This window comes from Lonchura striata, chromosome 4A (genome assembly GCF_050655825.1).
Source record: "Lonchura striata isolate lonStrDom1 chromosome 4A, ASM5065582v1, whole genome shotgun sequence".
Taxonomy (NCBI): domain Eukaryota; kingdom Metazoa; phylum Chordata; class Aves; order Passeriformes; family Estrildidae; genus Lonchura; species Lonchura striata.
The window spans coordinates 5,011,435-5,032,151 of NC_140742.1; the positions used below are offsets into that span (position 1 = coordinate 5,011,435).

The 20,717-nt window shown below is 48.0% G+C and overlaps 1 protein-coding gene and 2 long non-coding RNA genes across 7 annotated transcripts in view; 2 read left to right on the forward strand and 1 right to left on the reverse strand.

Moving 5' to 3' along the window:
- HMGN5 (high mobility group nucleosome binding domain 5) lies at positions 1-8,221 on the forward strand. Of its 3 annotated transcripts, none has more exons than XM_085570525.1 (7): positions 1-98; positions 652-695; positions 1,864-1,893; positions 2,501-2,530; positions 2,983-3,033; positions 6,171-6,314; positions 7,520-8,221. In XM_085570525.1, the coding sequence occupies exons 2-7, from the start codon at positions 681-683 to the stop codon at positions 7,565-7,567; spliced, it is 318 nt and encodes a 105-aa protein (XP_085426651.1). In that variant the 5' UTR covers positions 1-98; positions 652-680; the 3' UTR covers positions 7,568-8,221. The 3 variants fall into 3 exon arrangements, with proteins under 3 accessions (XP_085426651.1, XP_085426650.1, XP_077642623.1); XM_085570524.1 differs by lacking the exon at positions 1-98 and adding an exon at positions 401-428; XM_077786497.2 differs by lacking the exon at positions 1-98 and having other exon boundaries at positions 650-695.
- The window catches only part of LOC110474364 (uncharacterized), a 19,994-nt gene continuing 7,307 nt past the window's right edge, over positions 8,031-20,717 (reverse strand). Inside the window, exons 5-7 of one of the 3 annotated variants that reach the window (XR_014952409.1) lie at positions 17,935-17,975; positions 16,419-16,521; positions 8,031-10,087 (exon numbers count right to left, since the gene is read on the reverse strand). This is a non-coding gene — a long non-coding RNA (uncharacterized LOC110474364). Of the gene's footprint in view, positions 10,088-12,337; positions 13,153-15,789; positions 16,339-16,418; positions 16,522-17,934; positions 17,976-20,717 lie in introns of those variants that run through there. The other 2 variants (XR_014952410.1, XR_014952411.1) reach the window with 2 other exon arrangements.
- On the forward strand, positions 15,665-20,198 carry LOC146763263 (uncharacterized). Its single transcript, XR_014952412.1, has 3 exons — positions 15,665-15,805; positions 16,120-16,184; positions 20,061-20,198. It is a non-coding gene; the product is annotated as an uncharacterized LOC146763263 (long non-coding RNA).

Consider the following 20,717-nt stretch of genomic DNA (forward strand, 5'->3'; position numbering starts at 1 on the left):
AGACAATCCCGGGGCAGCTGCACCAGCGGGGCCGGCCCGGACAAAGGCCGCAGCCCCCTCCTCCCTCCGCCGGCCGAGGCCACGGCCCTTCCCAACAGGTACCGCAGGGCCGGGCGGCGCTCCCGCAGGCCGCGGGGCCGAGGCGGCCATGTTGTGGAGCCGCGGCCTGCGGGAAGTTCGGGGGAAGTTGGCGGCGGGGCCGGCGGGGCGGCGGGCGGCGCGGGGCCCCGCGGCGGGCGGGCGGAGGCGGCGGCGCCGGGGCCGCGCTCCGCGCCGCGCGCACGCGGAAAGCGCGCGGCGCTCGCGCTACGGAGGCCCCGCCCGCGCCCCGCCCCCCGCGCCGCTCCCCGCGCTCCCATTGGCCGACGCGGCCGTCAGTCAGCGGCCGGGCCCATCTCGCGCTCCCCATTCATGCAGTTTGGTTGCGTGTTGGTGTATTTTACTGTTTGCAATAAAGAGGGGGGGATTTTTTTTTTTTTGTTCAGTTTCTGCCGCAATTAACTCTTGGTCCCTTAAACATCTTCCTTTTTATTTTTGGGTTTTTTTTCCTGTCTATTTTTTCCTCTTTTTTTTTTTTTTTTTTTTTTTGCAGGACGGTCGGAACAGTTTTTCGCCGCTTCCATTTATTTTTCGATATCTTATCTCTATTAGGTTTTGCAATCAACTATTAAGGTGCAACTATGCCCAAAAGAAAGGTAAGTACGAAAAAAAAATAATTAAAAAACGAGGGAAGACAGATGGGGAGCGAAGGGGGAGAGATTAAAGCGGCAATCGCGGAAATTTAGCTGTAAAAAAAAAAAAAAAAAATTTAGCGCGCGCGCGCGCGTGTGTGTGTGCGTGGAGTTTTTTGGGTTTTTTGGTTGGTTTCTCTTTTTTTGCATTTGTAAATTTCGGCGTGTGTCCTAGAGCGGAGCGGGGAGCGGAGGGAGAGGGCTGGAGGCTGGCAGGGCAGCGCGGCGAGTTCACTTTTGGGCTGTTTTGTTTGGGAAGGAGGAGAAGGCTGGAGCAGCAGTGTGTCTCCATGCTGGATTACAAACAGCCATAGCGCTGCGCTGCCCCTGTGGAGAACGCGGGGCAGCAAAACCCCCCCAAAACCTGCGCCACCACCCCCCCACCCACCTCCGCCAGCCTTTTAATCCCCATCGCGCCATCCCCGGCTGGATTCGCCTTTAAACGTCGCCTCTTTATCCTGCGTTTTTGCCTTTGTTCTCTTTTTTTTTTTTTTTTTTTTTTTTTTTTTTTTTTTTTGCCTCCCACTTCTTGTCATACCAGATGGTTGTGCAATGGTAATTTGGGGCCATTAGGCGGCGCAGAATTTGAAACTGGCCTTCAAGGAAAGAAGCGGGGGGGGGGAAAAAAAGGGATTTATCACCGTAGTCGGGAACTTTGGGGCAGCGGGAATATGGGGCGGGCCCCCCACTTCCCTCACAGCGCGGGTTTGGGGGGCGGAGCGGAGACGCGGTCGCCCCTTAATCACCGAAGCGCCCGCCCCAAGCGTTTCGAATGGGTCCGGGCCCCCGGCGGCCCCGAACGGGGCCGCCGGGGGCCCGGACCCATTCGAAACGCTTGGAGCCGGCGCCATCGCCGCGTTCCCGTTGTCCCTCATTGTCCTTGCGGGGCCCGCGGCGACCTTGTTGTGTGAGGGGAAATTGGCGGGAACTTTTCGAACTCGGCGTGGTGACGTAGCGACGGCGGCCGCGGGGCATTGTGGGAGTTGTAGTCCGTGTGGCGGCGGGGATGTGGGGAGGCCGCCATTGCTGCCAGTGGTGTTAAGGGTGTCACCCCCCGGCTCCCCTCAGGGTTTAGGTGGAGTTATAGGGGGTGGTGCTGCTTTCTCACCTCAGTGTTTCGCTTTTCTTGCAGGCTCCAGCTGAAGGCGAGGCAAAGGAGGAGGTAGGAGTTGTGTGTGGTCCTCACTCTCAGGAATTCCCGTGGGGTTCTGCAGAAATTAGCAAGCCCACGCAGCTCATGAGGGGTGTTCAGCTCCTGGGAGTGGCCTGTGCTTGGTTTTGGGGTGCTCGGGGCCATCACTGTCCTCTGAGGGGGACCAGCAGCTCCCCTGGGCTGAGGTCAGGGACAGGTCCCAGTGGGGACGTCCCTTTTTGTCCCTTTTAGCCTGCAAGTAAAGAAACTTCATCCTTTACCTCGTCAGCAGAGAACTGCTGAGCAAAGGTGCACTTCTAGGAAGTCACAGAATGTCCTGAGCTGGCTGTACAAGGATCATGGAATCGCAGCATGGTTTGGGCTGGAATGGACCTCAAATATCCTCTGGTTCTGTCCCACCTCCCACCATCCCAGGTGCTCCAAGCCCCGTCCAGCCTGGCCTCGGATGCTTCCAGGGATGGGGAGTCATCAAGGTCCTCACCATAATGCCCATAATTTCATAAATCCTAGGATTCCCCTGGGGCTTCATGATACCGTGTTGTTTTGGGTGGCTGTTATGGGAAAGCTGTGCTTTATGTGCTCTCTGGATTTTACTGACATATCTTTCCTTACGCAGCCAAAGAGAAGGTCAGCCAGACTATCTGCTGTGAGTATCTCTATTTGTCCTTTCATATTTTATCACTTGGGATGGGGGCAGTTAAAAATAAACCGTGGAGGGTTTTCCCCCAGAATTGGGAAAAGCATGCTTAGAGTATTGCAATATTTAAAATTCCCATTCCATGTTTCTGCTCCCTGAGCATCCCCACATTCCAGGTTTCTCACATGAGATACAATGTCTGTGTTAGTGCACATTCCATCTGGGCACAAGTATCCAGAGTTAAGGAAAATTGATTTCAGGATGGATTTGTTCCCTGTAGGACTTCTCCATACAAATCCTCACGGCTCTGTAAATCACCTGCTCTCTCCTTAGCCTGGTAATTTGCCCATTGATTTTTTGCAGGGCCAACAAATAATTTTCAAAAGCTACCAACATAATGCTCATAAAAAGAAGTATTTATTTCTGGTATTCACCTGACTTGTTTCTTGTGTTTTTTGCAGAAACCTGCTCCACCCAAACCGGAGCCAAAGCCCAAAAAGGCAGCACCTAAGGTAAGGGTCTTGAACTGAAGTTGTGTTTTCCTTCTTGAGGTATTTACAGGGATAAACCCTCCACAATTAACCACTTTGCTTATTCATAATTTTCTTGAAAGTTTTAAGATGGAATTCTGTGAGCTAAAAGAATGAGAAAGACATAATTTTATCCATTTTCTACTGCAGCAATGTGGTAAACTGAGCAGATTTGAAATCCCTTGTGGGGAGGCTTTGCTGCTGCTTTACAAGGCCATTCTGAAGTTTCATATAATGCATTGTTGGGAAAATGATGCTTGGAGTAGAGATCAGAGACTCAATTAGAGGAGGCATTGAAAATCATGCTTTTAATTACAGTTTCTTTCTATATTTCCATTCTGAGGCCCTCTGCAGTTAGTTATCAGTTTATCACATTTTAATCACTCAGTTCTAGAGACCCCTTCAGCTGGATATTTTTGGAAATGTCAAAAACATTGGCATGTCTGACAGTATAATTTAAAAGTAAACTATTTAAAGCTCTTTTTCAGTTTGTAGCAACAGTTTGAAATTTCAAAGGGGGCAGTTCTGCAATCCATGAGGGATGTTTTTCTATCCTCTTCTTATAAGCCTTCTCAGCCATCAGTTTGCAGTGCCTTTTTGTTAGATTTTTCTGTAAACATTTAGGATTTTGCAGCTAAAAAAAAAAACAATAAACACCCCAGCAACAAAAGTTCAGTGATTGTTTTTAACCGGTTCCCATCACGCATTTTCCTTGTGGTTTGGGATGATGAGGTGGGCAAAGCACAGCAGGGAGAGACACTTTGGTTGCAGAGGGAGATGATGGGCCTGGGAACAGGAGCTTTTCCCTTTTCCTTTGCAAAGGAATTTGCAATTGCCTATGGCCAGCAGACTTCCAGGTGAGAGAACTGTTTCTGTCCACATCCTCTGTGTGGAGAGCAGAGATGCTGTGGAGAAGAGAGAGAACCCCACGTGTCGTTTTGGGCTCAGCTCTGTAATCTCAGCGCTGTGCAGAGCGAGCTCTTCCCCTTCCATCGTGGCTGCAGCTGAATTCTAGACCACATTCCTGGCTGGAGGGAGCACTGGACACTCTGCCTTGCACTTCCCTCTAGTGGCTGCTGCCCCAGGCAGAGCAGAGCCAGCTGCTGGTGGCACACAGGGCAGGGCAGCAGTGGATGATCCACGTTGTTGTATTTGGGTTTTTTCCCAAGTTTGCTTTTCTGTTTTCATAGAAACATTGCAGGGTTTAAACACTAATGCTGCCTTAACTGAATGTGAAAAGATGCAGGAACAGGAGTGCAAGAGTTAAGGTCTGTAAGGGACTGGCAAAGCTTCATTTGGGCCCCCAGTGCACAGCTGGGTGCTGTGGTCTCCCTTTGGGATCATGCAGGGATCCTCTGGGAGCTGTACCTTGGGAATTGCCCCAGCAGGGCTTGGGAAGTGCTGCTCCTCCTGCTCCTGAGGTGCTGTTTGAAGCCTGGACACCTGAGCTGTGTTTCTGGCTCTCCAGAGCTCCCCAAACTGCATCAACACCTGTGCAGAGGGTGATGGAGTAAAAATTGTGGAGGCATTTTTAATTTGTGTCTGCCCCCAGTGCTTAACTTGTCAGTCTTCTGGATCTTGGAATGTTTTCCTTGTGTCAGAATAGATTTCACCCACTAAACTTTGCCATACTGAAAAACTTGGAGCTGGCAAAGGAGTTTTGTCACTTCTAAAATGCAGGACCCGAATTTTGAACTGTTGTTGCCATCCCTAGAGCAAAATGATTGAGGAAAATGAGCACCGTGCTGTAGCTGAGGACCTGTTGTGTCCTGTGGGACCCTTTCTCTGCAGTCAGTTCAGCCATGGAAGTCAGTTTCCCTGGATTCTCCTCCAGGGCTTTCCAAGAGGGACATTTCCAGCACGGAGAATTGGTTTTAGCTCTGTTATTACTTTGTTGTGGGTTTTTTGGTGGGATAAGGGAACAGATAAGCAGTGCCATAGTACAATTGTAATTCTCACTGCCAAACAGCACCAGGATTCTGGGTATTCCCAAGACAGGGACTCCTGACATCACACTGCAGGAGACTTTTCCAGGTGAGATGAAATCCCTCAGACTGGGGAGCGAGAGGTTAGAGAGGAACGAGTCCCTCACTCACTGAATGTACTGACTCCACCTTAAATTTTCTGCATTATTGAAGATTTGCTGTTAATTTTGGTGAATTTTTAATAATTGAAGAATCAGGTGACTTTACCTCTTAACACTCTGAGTTTGCCCTTAGCAGCTCATTTTTAAGGTGAATTAACTGTGTGTATTAATAACTGAAGGATTGAAGTAAGAAGGTAAACTCTTTGTAACCTTTTGGTAATTTGTAGTCACTTGGACAAATCTCCTGAGTAGATACATGTATATCCAGTAATTTTCATTTATCCCCATTCAGCTGTGAGCAGATCTTGCAGGGTTTCTGGTTCCTCTGTGGGAAGTAGGTTAATCAAGCAAGGGGCTGAGCCAGTGCTGTTCCTTATTGGCAGCAAGAGGCACAGCTTTGGAAGTGAAACTAATGAGGGTCAGGTATTTGGGTCAGGATCTGACCTTGCCTATGGAAAATTATTACTACAGAAGCATCAAGTTTTGGGTTTTGTTTTGATTTAGACTGATCCACATATCAGAAACTGCACTTAAATGCAACTCTCTTGTGGTTAGCAAAGTGATGCTGTTGAGCCCCCAGTTTTTCTGGCATGGAAGTAGTTTATTATCACAAGGAATATTTCTGGCAGGGAAGGGGGAAAGTCCTTTGCCTACAGCTTTCTTACAGTTTTCTAAATAGGCATTAACAGCACGTCTGAAGTATTCTGGTGTTTGCACATGTTGGTTTTGTTCTGTGGCTGCCTTTCAGCAGCAGGGCAGAAGTACAGGCCAGTTAACATTTTTTAGCTAATTTAATTGAATGCTTATTTAAAATGAGAATTCTTTTAACCCCAGCCATGGCTGCTTTTATATTCTGCACTTCCCTGTACCACATTCAGGACAGACAGAAGGAAAACATTTCTCCTGTGAAACTTCCATCTTTGTCAGTTTGGGGGATGGAAGGTGGTTGTGCAGAGAGTTTTGGAGTTGAGAACATGCTGAAGTACAAGGTGGAAATCAGGATTTAATATTTTACTGTCTGTTTTCTTAACAGAAAGAAAAAGCAGCAAATGATAAAAAGGAGGACAAAAAGGCAGCAACAAAAGGGAAGAAAGGAGCCAAAGGCAAAGAGGAAACTAAACAAGAGGATGCTAAAGAAGAAAACCACTCTGAAAATGGAGATACCAAAACTAATGAGGTATTTTAGCTCCACTAAGGCTGGGAACAGAGCCGGATGTGCTGGGAGCACAGCTGCAGGAGCTCTGCTGGGCTCCAGAGGGTGGGGGGTCACTGCCACGCAGTGAGGACAGTGCAGCTGTGGTACCTGCCCAGGGCAGCTCCCAGGGAGAGCCTGCAGGAATGGCCTTCTCCTTCCAGCTCCTTCCTGCCCCGTGCTGGAGCCCTTCCACAGGTGCTGCCTGCTGGCCCTGGTCCCTCGGGGCTGGCTCACAGCCATGGCCAAGATTTGGGGAACAGTGGAGCCCAGGCACATCACCACCCTGCAGCCCTGAGCTGACTTTGCACATCCCCTCTGGACTGCTGGGTTCCTCTGCTGCTCAGCACGGGTTGGTGCTGGGCCAGAAATCTGCTTTTGAGTTCTACACAATTCTTTAAAACAATTCTTAGGCTCGGAACAATTCAACAAGAGATTTGCAAAGTAGACTCAGTCTTGTCTCTTACCTGCAGCTCTTCTCACAGGTCCTTGCTGTGGCAGCTCCTTTTGCTGGGTCCAGGCTCCACCAGCTGCTGAGGGCTGTCCCAGCAGATTCCTGGCTGCTAGTGAGGCAGTGTTTCCTCAGGGCTCTCTTGGCCGTGGCACAGCCCAGCCCGCGGTGTTCTGTCACTGACAGCGGTGTCTCTTCACGGGTTGTGTCACCATCCAGCCAAGGGTCCTTTATTCTTTCATCTCCAAAACGAGATCAGGAGCTGCTTGGTTAGAGCACTGCATGGCTAATGTGCTTCAGAGGGGCTTTGAGGGAGCCTTGTAGGTTTGATATCTTTACTTGGAAAGTAAAAGCACATTTTTATAGAGAAAGGTGAGAAGCAAACCCCCAAAGTTCAGACAGAGCAGGACTGTGGTTGATGTGTAATTCTTCCACTGCCCCATGATGAGGGCTTGAACTTCTCCTAACATATCCTTGATCCTAATTAAAATACATTCCAAACCTCTGCTTTTCTGCAGGCACTTATTCCAAAATTACCTCACTAATTGATACTCCTGTGTTTTGATATTAAGAATTATCAGCCCATTGTTATATCAGTATTTTCTGTGCGTTCCTGTCTATCCACACAAAGCCTTGTCCATGTCTGTGTTAACAAACTGGTCTCTTTTTGATGCTGGTTAGATTGGAATCCAATTAGCATTACCAATAATATTTCTATTCTTCTCAACCCCTTTTCTAGGCACCAGCTGCTGAAGCATCTGACGATAAGGAAGCCAAGTCCGAGTAATGTTAACCCTGCCCTATATCTCCATCATTTGGTATCCGTACCTCCATGCTGTATTGTTAACAGAGAGGAATATTTTTATCAACTATTTTATAAATGCAGGTTTTTTTAGCATGAATTTAATTATGGAACATCTTCATCTCGGTTACTTGGGAATTAAATCCCTAACAAACAAAACAACAAAAAAAAAAGTCATTGTTTTTAAATTTTGTGATTGTAATAGTTTGTATGGTACATGGAAAGAATAAGTGGTGGTAGCTTTTGACTTCTGTCAGTGTGTCCCTTTTTGTGTAAGTCATGCTTACAGAATTCAGACTTTTAATTTTTCCCTTGTATGTGTTGTATGGTTTCTTAAAGTGGGGAGGTCTCAAAACAAATAACCGTGTGAAACATTCCAGTGGTTCTGTGGGTTGCTTTTATAAAGAAGGTGAGCTATTTTCATGAAAAAACCTAAGAGCTGGAAATCTGTTGTTTCCCAAATGTAATTTTATTTTGTCAGTTTTGAAAAAAAAAAAGAAAAAATAAATAAATAAAAGTGTAATCCTGTTTTTAAATGAAATACAAACATTTCTTTTCAAAAAGGGCAGGTTGGTTGTATGTACCCACTGTTAGGAATTTTGCTGGATTTATCTTAATAAAAAAGACTCCTCAAAAGTTGATTGTGGTTTGTTGCTTGTGCTGCTGGAAAACTCCCAAATTCCAGGAGCGCTGCAGTGGGAGAGGAGAGCCCATGGAGCTGGAGAGCTTTGGGCTTTTGGCTGAAGCCCCTCTCTGCCTCAGTTGTGCGACTTCCCATTAATCCAGGCCTCCTTACTCTGGGAAAGAACTGGACCAGACCAGTGAACTGGGGTTAAGTCCCAGTTCTGTTGTTACAGCTTTTTTTGTGGAACTTTATCAACTCTGCAAAAACCTGTACAGCTACAGAATATATTTAATAATAAGAAAAAATGTCTGCAATGCAGAAACATCTCTCCCATTAAATTGTTCCTCAGCCCAGCAATGGGAAATTCCAAGAGCTCAAATATTTTGTGTCTAAACCCAAACAGCGCCTCAGTGAGAGTGTCTTGGATGCAGGGGGGTTGAGGATGAGTCCCCAGGGCCACTAGAGGATGTTTAAATGTGGATTTCATTTTCCAGGCCTCAGGCACAGGGGATTGTTATTCCTGCTGCTCCACCTGTTGTTCTGTACAGACATGGGGTTAACCTCAGCAGAGACAGTGAGGGGGTTCTGAGGGGCCTTTTCCTTGGCACTGTATTCCCTTAATCCAGCAGAGATTTTGGGGCATGCTCTGGTCTCTCCTCCAGTGAAAACTGATGGGGCAATAACTGAATTCCCTGTGCCTGATGTGGGTAAAACCAGGAAGACTGAACATCCCAGTTGGAACATGATCCAACAAGAGTTCAGATGTTGTCCTGACTGACATCTAAAAATGATTCACTGAATTCCCACTCCACAAAGACAGGCTGGGAGAGCTGGGGATGTTCAGCCTGGAAAGGAGTAGGCTCTGGGAGACCTTGGAGCCCCTTCCAATGCCTAAGGGGGCCTATAAAAAGGAGGGAGAGGAACCTTCCATACAGGCACATTGTGACAGGACAGGGGGAAATGGTTTGAACAGAGGTCAGGGTTAGATGGGATTTTGGAGGAAATGCTTCCTGTGGGGTGGTAGGTCCTGGCACAGGGTGCTCAGGGAAGCTGTGGCTGCCCCATCCCTGGAAGTGTCCAAGGCCAGGCTGGACAGGGCTGGGAGCAGCCTGGGATAGGGGAGGGTGTCCCTGCCCATAGCAGGGGGTGGATTAGATGATCTCTGAGTTCCCTTCCCACCCAAATCATTCCAGGATTCCATGATTCCATGAGTTTAGCCAGCAGTTGATGAAAAATCCCAAAGGGCCTGTACTGCTCCAGGGAGAAAATGCATCTTGGAAATACTTTAGATTTGTGTTATTTCCTACCCCAATGATTTCTCTCAAAGGGCTTTGAACAGGAATCCAGTCCTGCAGGAAGGTGAAGCCCCTTCTCCCAGCCCTGGTGCCGTGGGACCATCTCTCTTTGGCTCCAACCTCAATGTTGAGTGTCTCAAACATTGTGATTTGAGCAGCAGACACTGAATATGGTTGATACTTCCTTAGCACAGGATCCATCCATCTGCCAAGGTACAAACACCCTTTGGAATGAGGTCACTGATCCCAAGTCGTGTCTCTCCATCTGAGTCTAGAGGTTGTTACCCAGAACATAAAATGAAGTGTTTGGTTTTGGTTATTTCTTTTTTGAATGCCAGGGTGGGTGTTGTTCTTAATTCTATAACTATTGTTCTAATCAAATTCCTCTTTCAAATAAGTACAGAAAATTGCCTAAGAACATTTTGCTCAAATTCATAACTTTTCAGAGCCATGGGGTATTGAGAGAGTTGCACAACTGAATGGATTGTTTGGTTTATGCCAAAGCCTCCTCCACGGCTCTCCTGATGTCTAGACACTGAATCCAATGCCGGCTCCATGGCAGCTCCCAAGTTTGGCTTATTTTGTCTGAAAAGAAGAGGTTTCAAACTGTTGAGTCAACCTACTTTCAGGTTTATTTGGAATTTGTGGAGAAAGTGCCTTCCCCAGGGTCCTTGGCTATCTGTTCCCTGGGTTCTGGGCGTTACTGGGTCTGATGCTGGTTAGGAAAGATCCACAGATTGCTCTGGGTCTGGGCTATCACTGTTCATAACAAATGGGGACCTTGAAGATGCAAAGGTGAAGAGATTTGTGAGTGGGAAGCTAGTGATGGTTCTGAGGTGATGTCATGGGAAGAGATTTGAGCGGTGTTGGCAACACCCTGGCATGGTGAGGTGTCCAGGCAGCTGGTCAGGATGAGAGGAGACAGCCTCAGGTAGCACCAGGGGAGGTTTAGATTGGATATTAGGGAAAGAAGGGTAGTCCAGCCCTGGCACAGGCTGGAGTCACCTCCCTGGGGGGATTAACTGTGGATGTGGCACTTGGGGACATGGCCAGTGGTGTCCTTGCCAATGCTGGGGGAACAGTTGGACCCAATGGACTCGGAGGGCTTTTCCAACCTAAATGTTCCTGTAATTCCATGATCCAGCTGTTGGTGCAGGCTCCCAGAGCAGCACAGTGTCCGCACACAGTGTCCTCACAGGATCTTAAACAGAACTGGGCAAGTATTTGCTTTTGTTTCCTCAGAACAATAAACCCACTGAAAAGCACTTTGAAAACACTGGTCACTGTCCTGGGAGGGACAGAGGAATCAGAGGAGGCACCTCCAGACTTCATCCTGGTCTCCACCATCAGCAACGTGCTGGAGCAGCACAGAGGGAAAAGGCACTGCTGCCTCAGCAAGCAAGAGAGAGGCAAACACAGTGAGGTCCTTGGGATGTAAAAAAAAAGGGGAAATGCGGGGGAAATAAAATAAAATAACCCCTTCAAGCACATAAAAGGAAGGGGTTTGCAGGTTCATCCCACATCTACCTTTGCTCCTTTGAGTGAAGTGATTGTACACAAAAATAATAAGAAAAGAAAACCTCTCTGCTCTGGAGCCAGGCTGGGTAAGAAAAACTCTGGGGAGAGCTTGGAGACCTCTTCCAGTGCCTGAAGAGGCTCTAGGAGAGCTGGAGAGAGCCTTTGAACAAGGGATGGAGGGACAGGACAAAGGGAAAGGGCTTTAAGATGAAAAAGGATATATTTAATTTGAATATTGGGAAGAAATTCTTCCCCATGAGGGTGGGGAGGCCCTGGCACAGAGAAGCTGTGGCTGCCCCATCCCTGGAAGTGTCCAAGGCCAGGCTGGACGGGGCTTGGAGAGATCTGGGAGAGTGGAAGGTGTCCCTGCCCATGGCAGGGGGCAGAACCAGAGGATATTTGAGGTCTGTTCCAATCCAAACCAGTCTGGGATTCTGTGACACTCCAACAGGTCTGGTTTTCAGATCAAGAGCAGCTCCCTGGCAGTAAATGGAGTAACACTGGTGTTAAGCTGATGAAGGAGGAAGAAAATTGAATCCCTGCAATGGAAACGATGGCTCCTCCCTCTGTCTCAGCGGTGCTGCTCCTTTGCCGTGCAGCTGCCGGGAGCCCCTGCTCTGAAACTTGATGCCCTGGATGGGCTCCAGGAGCTGGGAACACCCCGGGCCCGGCGCTGGGCGGCTTTCGAGGAGCTCTGTCCTTGGAGAGAACAATGTCAACGTGGCTTCCAGAGACTGTCCCAGTGCCCAGAGGAGCTGGAGGTGGCCACAAGTGACCGTGGACAAGGGGACAGATGTCACTGGTGACTTGTGGGGTCACTGTCCCCTGCTTTGAAAGGTGTGTGATTGGAATTGGGCTAGGGTGAGTCAAGGAGGGGATGGGAAGAGGATTAGAACTGCTCCTACCCCCTTCACCCACACCTTTCATCTGTTTTCAGAGAAGCTGTGGCTGCCCCATCCCTGGCAGTGTCCAAGGCCAGGTTGGACAGGGCTTGGAGCAGCCTGGGACAGTGGAAGATGTCCCTGCCATGGCAGGGGATAGAATGAGATGGGCTCTAAGGTCCCTTCCCACCCAAACCATTCTGTGATTCCAGGATTTCATGATCTGCCCTGTTTTATCCACCTCTGCTGGAAGACGACAGGGAGGGGACAGTGGGACAGGATCCCAGAGGAGTGACACTCCCTTCCCCCTTCAGGGAACCACTGGAACAAATGGAAGTGATGTCCAGGGATTTATGTGAACTTCAGGCTGAGGTAACACCTGAAAGCACTGAAAGGAAGTTGGTGCTGATGTGATAGAAAAGGGAAACACAGCAAATTGGAAAGCTCTGTTCCTAAGAGTGGGAATCCAATTGACACCATAAAGCTCTCAAAGGCAACTTAATACAATTGGGCACATATTAAACAATTCCAGACGTTCCTAAAAGGAGGGGAGGAAGCATAAATAACACAGGGAAAAATGCTGGATTGAAACCTAAACACAGAGTGGTCAAAATCACTCCCCCTCCCACTCCCAGCAGCATTCCCAGTCAGGGGTTCCAGGGCATGGTTGTTCCCTTTGGAAGTGCCTCCTCTGGGCAAGCGAGGTGTGCTGCTTCCACTGGGGATGAAGTGCAGCAGAAGCCTGGAATTCTCAGTAAAAGCTGCTCCAAAGTTATCCCAGAGCCAAAATCTCACAAAATCTCTGGGGTTTTGTTTGTTTAACATGAACAATTTGGTGGGGGGGGAAGGGGGGGTGTGGAAGTGCATTTCTTGGAGCTCAAACCAGATGTGCGACATCCCAGCCACAAAGCTCAAAGCTCGGCTTCTGCGCTGTTTGTTTTCCCCCCAGGAAGATAAAAGGAGCTGTGGAGAAGGTTTGGATTGCAGCAGCTCTCGGGTTTCACCCTGGCTCCAGAGGCTGCTTTGTAGGACCACAAACGAGTTTTGCTGTTTCATGGATTCAGGGCTGCTGCTCCCCTCAGAGTATGGCTGGAGTTGGAGGTGGGTTGTCCCTAAGCCTCAGGCTGAGCCTCAGCTTTCCAGCGGGCTGCAATTTTGCTTGGTTTGGTTTCTTCCTTCATATAAATCCATCATCACAGAGGTGCTGACCAGAAGTATTTCCCCCAGTCATGGTTCCATTTTGTGCCGGCTCTGTCAGGAGAGAAAGGCTGGAATCATCTCTCTGGGCCTCATCCGAGGGCAATCCTGCAGGATCTGCCTTCTCTTCCTATAAATCCTTCCATGCTGCCAACAGAAAGTTTCAAATCCAGGCCAAACGTTCCCTGCTGTGGTTTTACCACCCATGTGTTTACAGCCTGGTTATCAACTGAGATCTTGGAGTAAACCCTGACTTCTCTGCACCGTGTTTACTCCTATGCTCCTCTATACCTACAGCATTACCCTGGGAATAATTAAAATAATTAACAAGTGTAATTAACTGTTGGAGGGAAAAGGAGACTTTTAGGACATTATATCAGCAACAATTAAATAAATTACCCTTTTTGTCTTGCAAAGAATTGACAGACAGGGGGGAAAAGGATGTGGGATTTGTATTCCCTGGTGCAGCGGCACAGGGACAGTGAATAGAGGTCGGTGGCTCTTGTGTGGGGACACAAAGCAAACAAAGAGGCCCCAAATGAAATTACAGAGTGGCAGATGCAAAACGAGCATATTTCACACAATGAGTAATTAAACCATGTAACTCATTGCCCAAATGGAGCCCAGGAATCATAATGGCTTAGGAAGTGATTACACAAATTCTTGCAAGATGATCCGGTGGGGCTGTGGGACACAAAGACGTCTGCAGGAACAGCAATCCGTGGTGGTGGGAGGGAACCTGGAGTTGTCCCCTGGCCCTGGACCTCTGTAAGGAGCTGGGGGGTGAGAGGACACAGGTCTGTACTTCCCCTTCAGTCTGAGCCCCTCCAGCCACATTCTGGGCACCTTGAAAGGAGGAAAACTTCCCTGCTGTTCACTGTATGTGGCTGTTGGTGGGGACAGGCACACGGTGTGGATGTACCCAAGGCACCACCTGTGTCCCTGCCAAGCCCTGTGCCACTGACCTGGGCAGTGCACCTCCCCCTGTGCAGGTGTGTTCCCAGAAATATTCTCCATTAGAACTGAATCTTTCCCAGGAGAAAAAAGGTACCATATCATCCTTGTTCTTGGCAAAATTCCCTCCCCAAATGCCAACCTAGTGCCCAGGTTTGCCGGGTGCTGCTGGTGCTGAAGGTGAGGTGATGGCCACCACTGGGCTGGAGAAGGGATCCAGATTCCCAGCTCTCAGTGCTGCTCCATTTGGGCTTGGGAATTATTTCCAACTCCCTTTTTGGCCCATCTTGGCTCTAAATCTTCTTGGCTTCACTTGGTGCTGCGGCGTCTAGGTGGTGGTCCTGGCTGGGGATTCCTGCACAGCTGCTCTGCACTCACAGCGAGGTCATCCCTGGGAATTTGGGGTTATCAGCTGCTGGGGTGACAGCACAGGGGCCGGGAGCAGGTAGCAGAGCTCTCAGGGTGTCAGAGGATGTGGCACTGTGGTGGTGGCTCCACAGGGCTGGGGGATGGTGGCATCAGGCTGTTCCAGCGCCCAGTGCAGGGATGCCTAGCAAGGATGCACAAGCAGGGACCAGAGAGCAGCCAAAGCAAAATGTATCCAGGATTCTCCTCCATCACCTGGAAGTGTGATGTTCCTGCAAGAACTGGAATCTTCTGGAATACCAGGAGCTCTCCCTGCCTGCCCCACAGCCTCTTCACTGCAGACAGGGGTGACAGAAACAGTGCAGTGTGTCCTATGAGGACAGGCTGGGAGAGATGAGGCTGTTCTGGAGAAAGCTCTGGGAGACCTTAGAGCCTCTTCCAGTGCCTGAAAGGGCTCCAAAGAAAGCTAGACAGAGACTTGGGATAAGTCACAGAGTGAGAGGAGAGATCTCCTGGACTCAGCAGCCCACGACATTCTTGGGAGAGCAACAGCGTGCCCCTTGCTGCAGCAGGAATTGGTGATACTTGTGTATAGTTTATATATTTGTGTTTTTTACGTAACACGGAATCCCTGACTGATTTGGGTAGGAAGGGACCATAAACCCAAAGTTCACTCCCTGCCATGAGCAGGGACACCTTCTACTAGCCCCAAGGTTGCTCCAAGCCCTGTCCAACCTGGCCTTGGACACTCCTAGGGATGGGGCAGCCACATATTCAATATTGCTTTTCTGGGCAATCATACTGAATTATATACAATATACATAATATTAAATATACACATGCATCTCTGTAATATGTGCCATGTTCAGATCAGGAGTGATTCTGTGGTGGATGCTGAAGCTTGAGCTGATGTTCTGGCACTATGGGCTGTGCACCCCTTCACTGAGTGTCCCCAGATGCCCCTTTCCCTCAGCAAGGACAAAACCTGGTGGTTTTGGTTATTCCCTGGTTGCAGCCCTCGACTCTCCATCTCACTTCTCTCAAGAGCTGCATGACAAAACCAGCAGTTCTAGCCTATTATGGCGACCACTTGCTCCAGGAACCTCAAGAGTTTCATCAAAAGCCTGGATGAATTTCGGGTCTCGGGTTTTATTCATTCCAGCATTGGCTGACAAAGCCCATTACATCATCCCTTTGGAAGAGAAATTCTCTGCAGCTGCCTGTGTGGTGCGGGGAGCAGAGGGGGGCTGGTGTTTAAAAAATAACACAGATTTTTGTTTCTTTCTTTCAGGGCAATTTTCCTCCCAATTGCTGGAAAACTGAATACTAAAAAGCTTCAAAAGTGGGAAGGAAAAGGGCAGTGTGCAGCAGTTCCAGCCATTCCTGGGTTTATTATTATTATTATTATTATTATTATTTCCTTTCCAAAGACCAAAGAGGAAAAATAGCCCCATTACCCCGCGCATCCAGCGCGCCCAGCCAGCCGTGAAAAGCAAAGCCAGTGTCATGGCAATGGCAGATGGCACCGAGCGGGAGCAGGAGCGGGAACGGGAGCGGGAGCGGCGGCAGGAGCGGGAACGGGAGCGGGAGAGGGAGGGAGGGCGCCGGCCCCGACCTCCGCGCGGACCGCGCTCCTAATTAGCCCCGGAGCAGGGACTAATTAAACCCGCAGGTAAGACAAGTGATTACTTTTCCTTGCAGAGATGGGGCGCAGGAGTGATGTGGATGGAGCCGGAGCCGGTGTTGGAGTGGTCCTGACATCAATGGTAGGAAACGATTTCAATCTCGGCTCGTCCCTCCCGCGCTGCCAGGGAGCCACAGCAGCTATTCCCTGCTCTCCCAGCGAGCAGAGGCTGCGGAGAATGTGGGATCGCAAGGAAATACCGATGGGAAGGAGAGAGGCAGTGTCTGAATGCTGTGCTGATGACGTCAAAATGTGACATTCTCAATTACTAGCATTATTTGGCACCTAAGTGTCCGAAGTACCCCCTTGAACTCACCCGGGGTCAGAGTAGAAACTCCTCTTCCCTCCTCCACAGTTGTTTTGGAGTATTTTTTCATGCTTCATAACCTCATTCCTTTTAATCCACTTTTTCTGGTTTCCTATAAAAGAAGCAGTTGGAAGTAAATTATTTTCACTGCCGTTGAACTGGGTGCAAAGCTCTCAGAAAATGGGATCTAGAGAGGAAAATTATGACATTATATAATTTTAATATAGAATTACACATATATTATATTATATTATATTATATTATATTATATTATATTATATTATATTATATTATATTATATTATATTATATTATATTATATTATATTATTCAGTTATTCTGTAAATGTATTTATTTTTGCACTGCAAGAACTGGAAGTCCAGAGGTGCTCATGCAGCTGTGGTTGCTGATGATTCCTTCTGGGATGTGTTGGGCTTTCCACAGCTTTTACAAATGGGCTGAACTTTGCAAAAACCATGGGAAAACCTGTGGCTGTGGAGCCTTTGGCACTTCTTTGCCCATTCCCAGGCAGATGCTCTGCCTCCAGCACACACACGCTGGGTGAGCACAATGCCAATTAAGGCTGCCTCTGCTCGGCTTAAAATAGCTCCAACTCCAGCTCCACTGGAGCACTGGGAGCATCTCTCCACCTGGACCATGATCCCAGTCCCTGGGGATCACTGGGATTTCCAGAGCAACATCTCCCTCTTGCACAGCATCATCTGGATGATTCAAACTCAAGCGCTGCTGGATTTCTGCTTCCCAGTGAAACACCAGATAATTTGTTTCTGTTTTTACCCTGGATTAGTCAAGGGTCGCTGCAGGACCAGATCAGGGTGCTGGACTTTCCATGGCCTTATGCTTCATCCCATAAATGCTCTTGGCCTTTGACAAGCAGGAGAAGAGCCTGAGAGGACAATTCCTCTTTGTTGCCAGGGTTGGATCCCTGAGGAGCTGCCAGGGCTGCTGCAGCTCAGCACAGCTCATGGCCTCAACCCCACCACTGCACTTCCCATCCCAGCTTCCCTCACACAGAGGTGGTCAAAGTCACCCATTCCAATCTGAAAAACATCCAGGATTATGAAAAAACTTGGGAACATCCCACTAGCAGCACTGTGGCTGAATTGCCACAGTTCCAACCTGGCTGGGATGCTCATGGGATAAAAAAAGCCAGGGAGAGTTTGGAATTTCTGGAAAAATTTCTAAATTTCTACCTGTTGCTGTTATTTAATGCAGAATCAAGGGGAAAACAAACCTGTCTGTAAAGAACAAATATGGAAATGGAGTTTCCATATTTGGAAAGAGAGGGACTATGCCCATTAAAAATATTAGCAATAATTAGTCCCAAATCACTGCCGTGAGCTGCAGATACTGATAGTCTGGATCTCCCGTCCATCAGAATGACTTGTAGTTATCAGCAGCTCCAGGGTTTTCCTGCCCTCCAGCAAACACATTTTTCCTTCTTCTGGAGGTCTGGTCATGTTTTGTTTAATTTCATTATTGAGAGAAATTAAAATATTTCTTACATCTGCATCAGCAGCTGGTAACAGGGCAAGAATTCAGCAAGCTGTGAAAATATTAAAAAATACATAAACATCAAAATATATACATATAAAAAATAGGAGCTTCCTCCCTGTATTCCCTGAGCACATGAGGTTGCTTCCAATGCACATTTTATTTTAAGGTGAGTTATTTTGTTGCCATAGTGACATCATTCAGGTTTCCAACCGCTGCCGTGTTGGTTTTCTCCCAGGCAAGACTTGTCACAAGCAGTCAGCATCCCCAGCCCCTTCCTGGCCAGCAGCTTCCCACAGGGCTGCAGGATTCCCTGGAATTCCAGCCTGCAGGATGAGCTGTCACCACGCCCTGCTAAGGCACAGGGGGACGCAGGACCTGGGGGAGTCAGAGAGGAGAGGCAGGCATGGAAAAACTCCAACCAAAAGGATTTTCCTCTGCTCATTCCTTATCCTTCCTCCTCGATGTGTGCAGTGAGCTGTGAGAAGGTCAAAGAACCCGGTAGCTTTATTAATTAGCACTAATTAATACACTCAACTGCCTCTGGTGTCATTGTGCTCATCCACCCCAGGCCCTGACATGGGCAAGAATAAACCATGTTTGCCCCCAAAAGCATAAAATCTCTGTAAATCCTATTTCTTGCTACACAGGTGTCTCATGGATTTATTTTATTACCAAGAAAACTACACTAAAGTAAAGATTTTATACACAAAGATCTGTAATTTTGTTAATAAATATGCAAAGAAAAGGGATTCCCTGTTAAGGGAATATTTGTAGGGTCATTTGGGTCATTTGGGCCCTGTAAGTATATTGGAAATTAATATTTAATTTTATGTATTTTTATAGTAATATTTAAATTAATTGTGTTATTATGATGCTAAAGTCTTTTAATGGGAAATGCTTTTTTTTTTTTTTTGGCTCTAATTCATTTAATTAAAGCAGGCAGAATGTGCCTCATTAGCCTAAAACCTATTTCATGGGTGCCAGGCCCTATATGTGACTGAGAGCCTGGGTGCCTGTTCTACTGCAAGGCCAAAAGGAGCTCAAAAAAACCCCAACAAAACTGTTTGAAAGGTTTTCTACGTTTTTAATTTTAAATAAACCATTTCCAGATTATCAAATCAAGGCTACATTCCCATGGCAGACCTGAGCCCTGTGTAAGCTTTCCCAGGATTGCAGCATCTGGCTAAATCCAGCCCAGATTAAAGCAAAGCTTTCATTGCACAAACTCTCCCTGAAAGGAGCAGGATGCTCCTGATGCCGGGAAAAGGACAGAGCTGGGAATTGCAGGCAGAGGATAAAGAATGCCAAAGGCAGCAGCAGGATCCAGAGAGAGGAGGAGAGGAGGCGAGGCACTGTGCTGTACGAGGGACTGGTGACTTCTCTGCAGAGGGAATTTGAGAAGCAGAGCCATTCCAGCCTGAGATTACCCCAGCTCCCTGGTGGAAACCCTCTGGAACACAGCCTGAACACACCAGTCCACAGCTCAGCAACAGCCTTCACAAAAAGGCTCTTTGCTTGCAGAGGTTTTAGCCAAAGCCATTGTTTTAACACCCTTTTTAAAATATTTATTTCCGAATGTCTTTGATTGGGGGAAGGGTAGAAGGGGCTCCCAATTTAATTCCATAATCCTCCTAAGCCTTGCTTAATGCACTCACTCTGCCTGGCCTCTGTGAATTTTACAGTGGTGTTTTGGGTGGTTGCAGCACTGCACTGGAAAATGTCCCATCATTTATTTTGCAGCTATTTGAGGGAAATGATTCCCAGGGCTGGAAGCCTGGTTGTTAAATCCATATTGCCAAAGGAAACAAACTCTGTCACCCAGATGGGGCTGGACCTTGGGGCTGCCACGTGGATTCCTGAGTGAGGTAGCTAGGGTCCAGTTAAAAACTCCCAAAATTAACACTAAAGCAGGAGCAGGAGACTTTAGCAGCTGGTGAAAAATGTCATTTTTGGCTGAGGGGGTGGGTGGGGCTGCAGGGAACAAAGCAGAGTGCCCAGCTCGCCCAGCTCTTTGATGAGTCCCCCCAAACATGGCCATGGCTCACCCCAAGTGCACTTGGGTGGGAGGGATGAAGTGCTGCTCGAGGAAAATTCCAACAACAGATTTTGTCCTGCTGCTTTCTTCTCCTGACAGGGAAGGAGTGCTGCAGCCTGGTTTGTTCTCCACATGTTCATGAAAGACAAAACTACACTTTCAATAGTCTTGATGCATCTCACGAGCCTTTGGTTTCCCTGAATCCTTCCCTCAGTTCTCAGCTCCCAGGATTTCTCCAAAATCTGCTTGAAAGCTGCACCAAGAGGACAGCATCACTCTCAATGGGATTTTTCTCTCTCCCATTTCAGGATGCACTGTGTCTCCCATGGAAATGTTCCTTGGCCATTCCAGAGGGATCCTGGAGTCAGCAAGGACAAAACCCCTGATATAAGGGCATGGGGGGCTGGCAGAGTCCATAGGCAGCAAAGTCAAGATGAAAGATGGGTTTGGAAGAAGGTCAAGGTCTGAAAGGTGTTACCTGTAACAATCTCAGTCAGCAAGCAAAAGGAAAAAGCAAAGAGAGGAAAAAAATGAAGAGAGACTGAGAGGTACTGACTACACAGAGCAGGAGGGAGAAAGGTGTCCAGAGACAACAGGAAACATGGAGAGAAGAGGATCCTCAATAGGAAATGGCAGATCCTTCAGACTTCAAGGACAACGTGGAGAATGAACAGGAGAAGCTTTGTCCCACCTCTACAGTCATATTCCACACTTATGCCATTATAATCCAGGGATAACAAAGAAAACCTCAGAGAA

Excerpts from the sequence above, each read along its gene's own strand:
- HMGN5 (XM_085570525.1), top strand. Across the intron at positions 1,894-2,500 it reads AAGGCGAGGCAAAGGAGGAG|CCAAAGAGAAGGTCAGCCAG; the intron begins GTAGGAGTTGTG and ends TTCCTTACGCAG. Across the intron at positions 3,034-6,170 it reads CCAAAAAGGCAGCACCTAAG|AAAGAAAAAGCAGCAAATGA; the intron begins GTAAGGGTCTTG and ends TTTTCTTAACAG.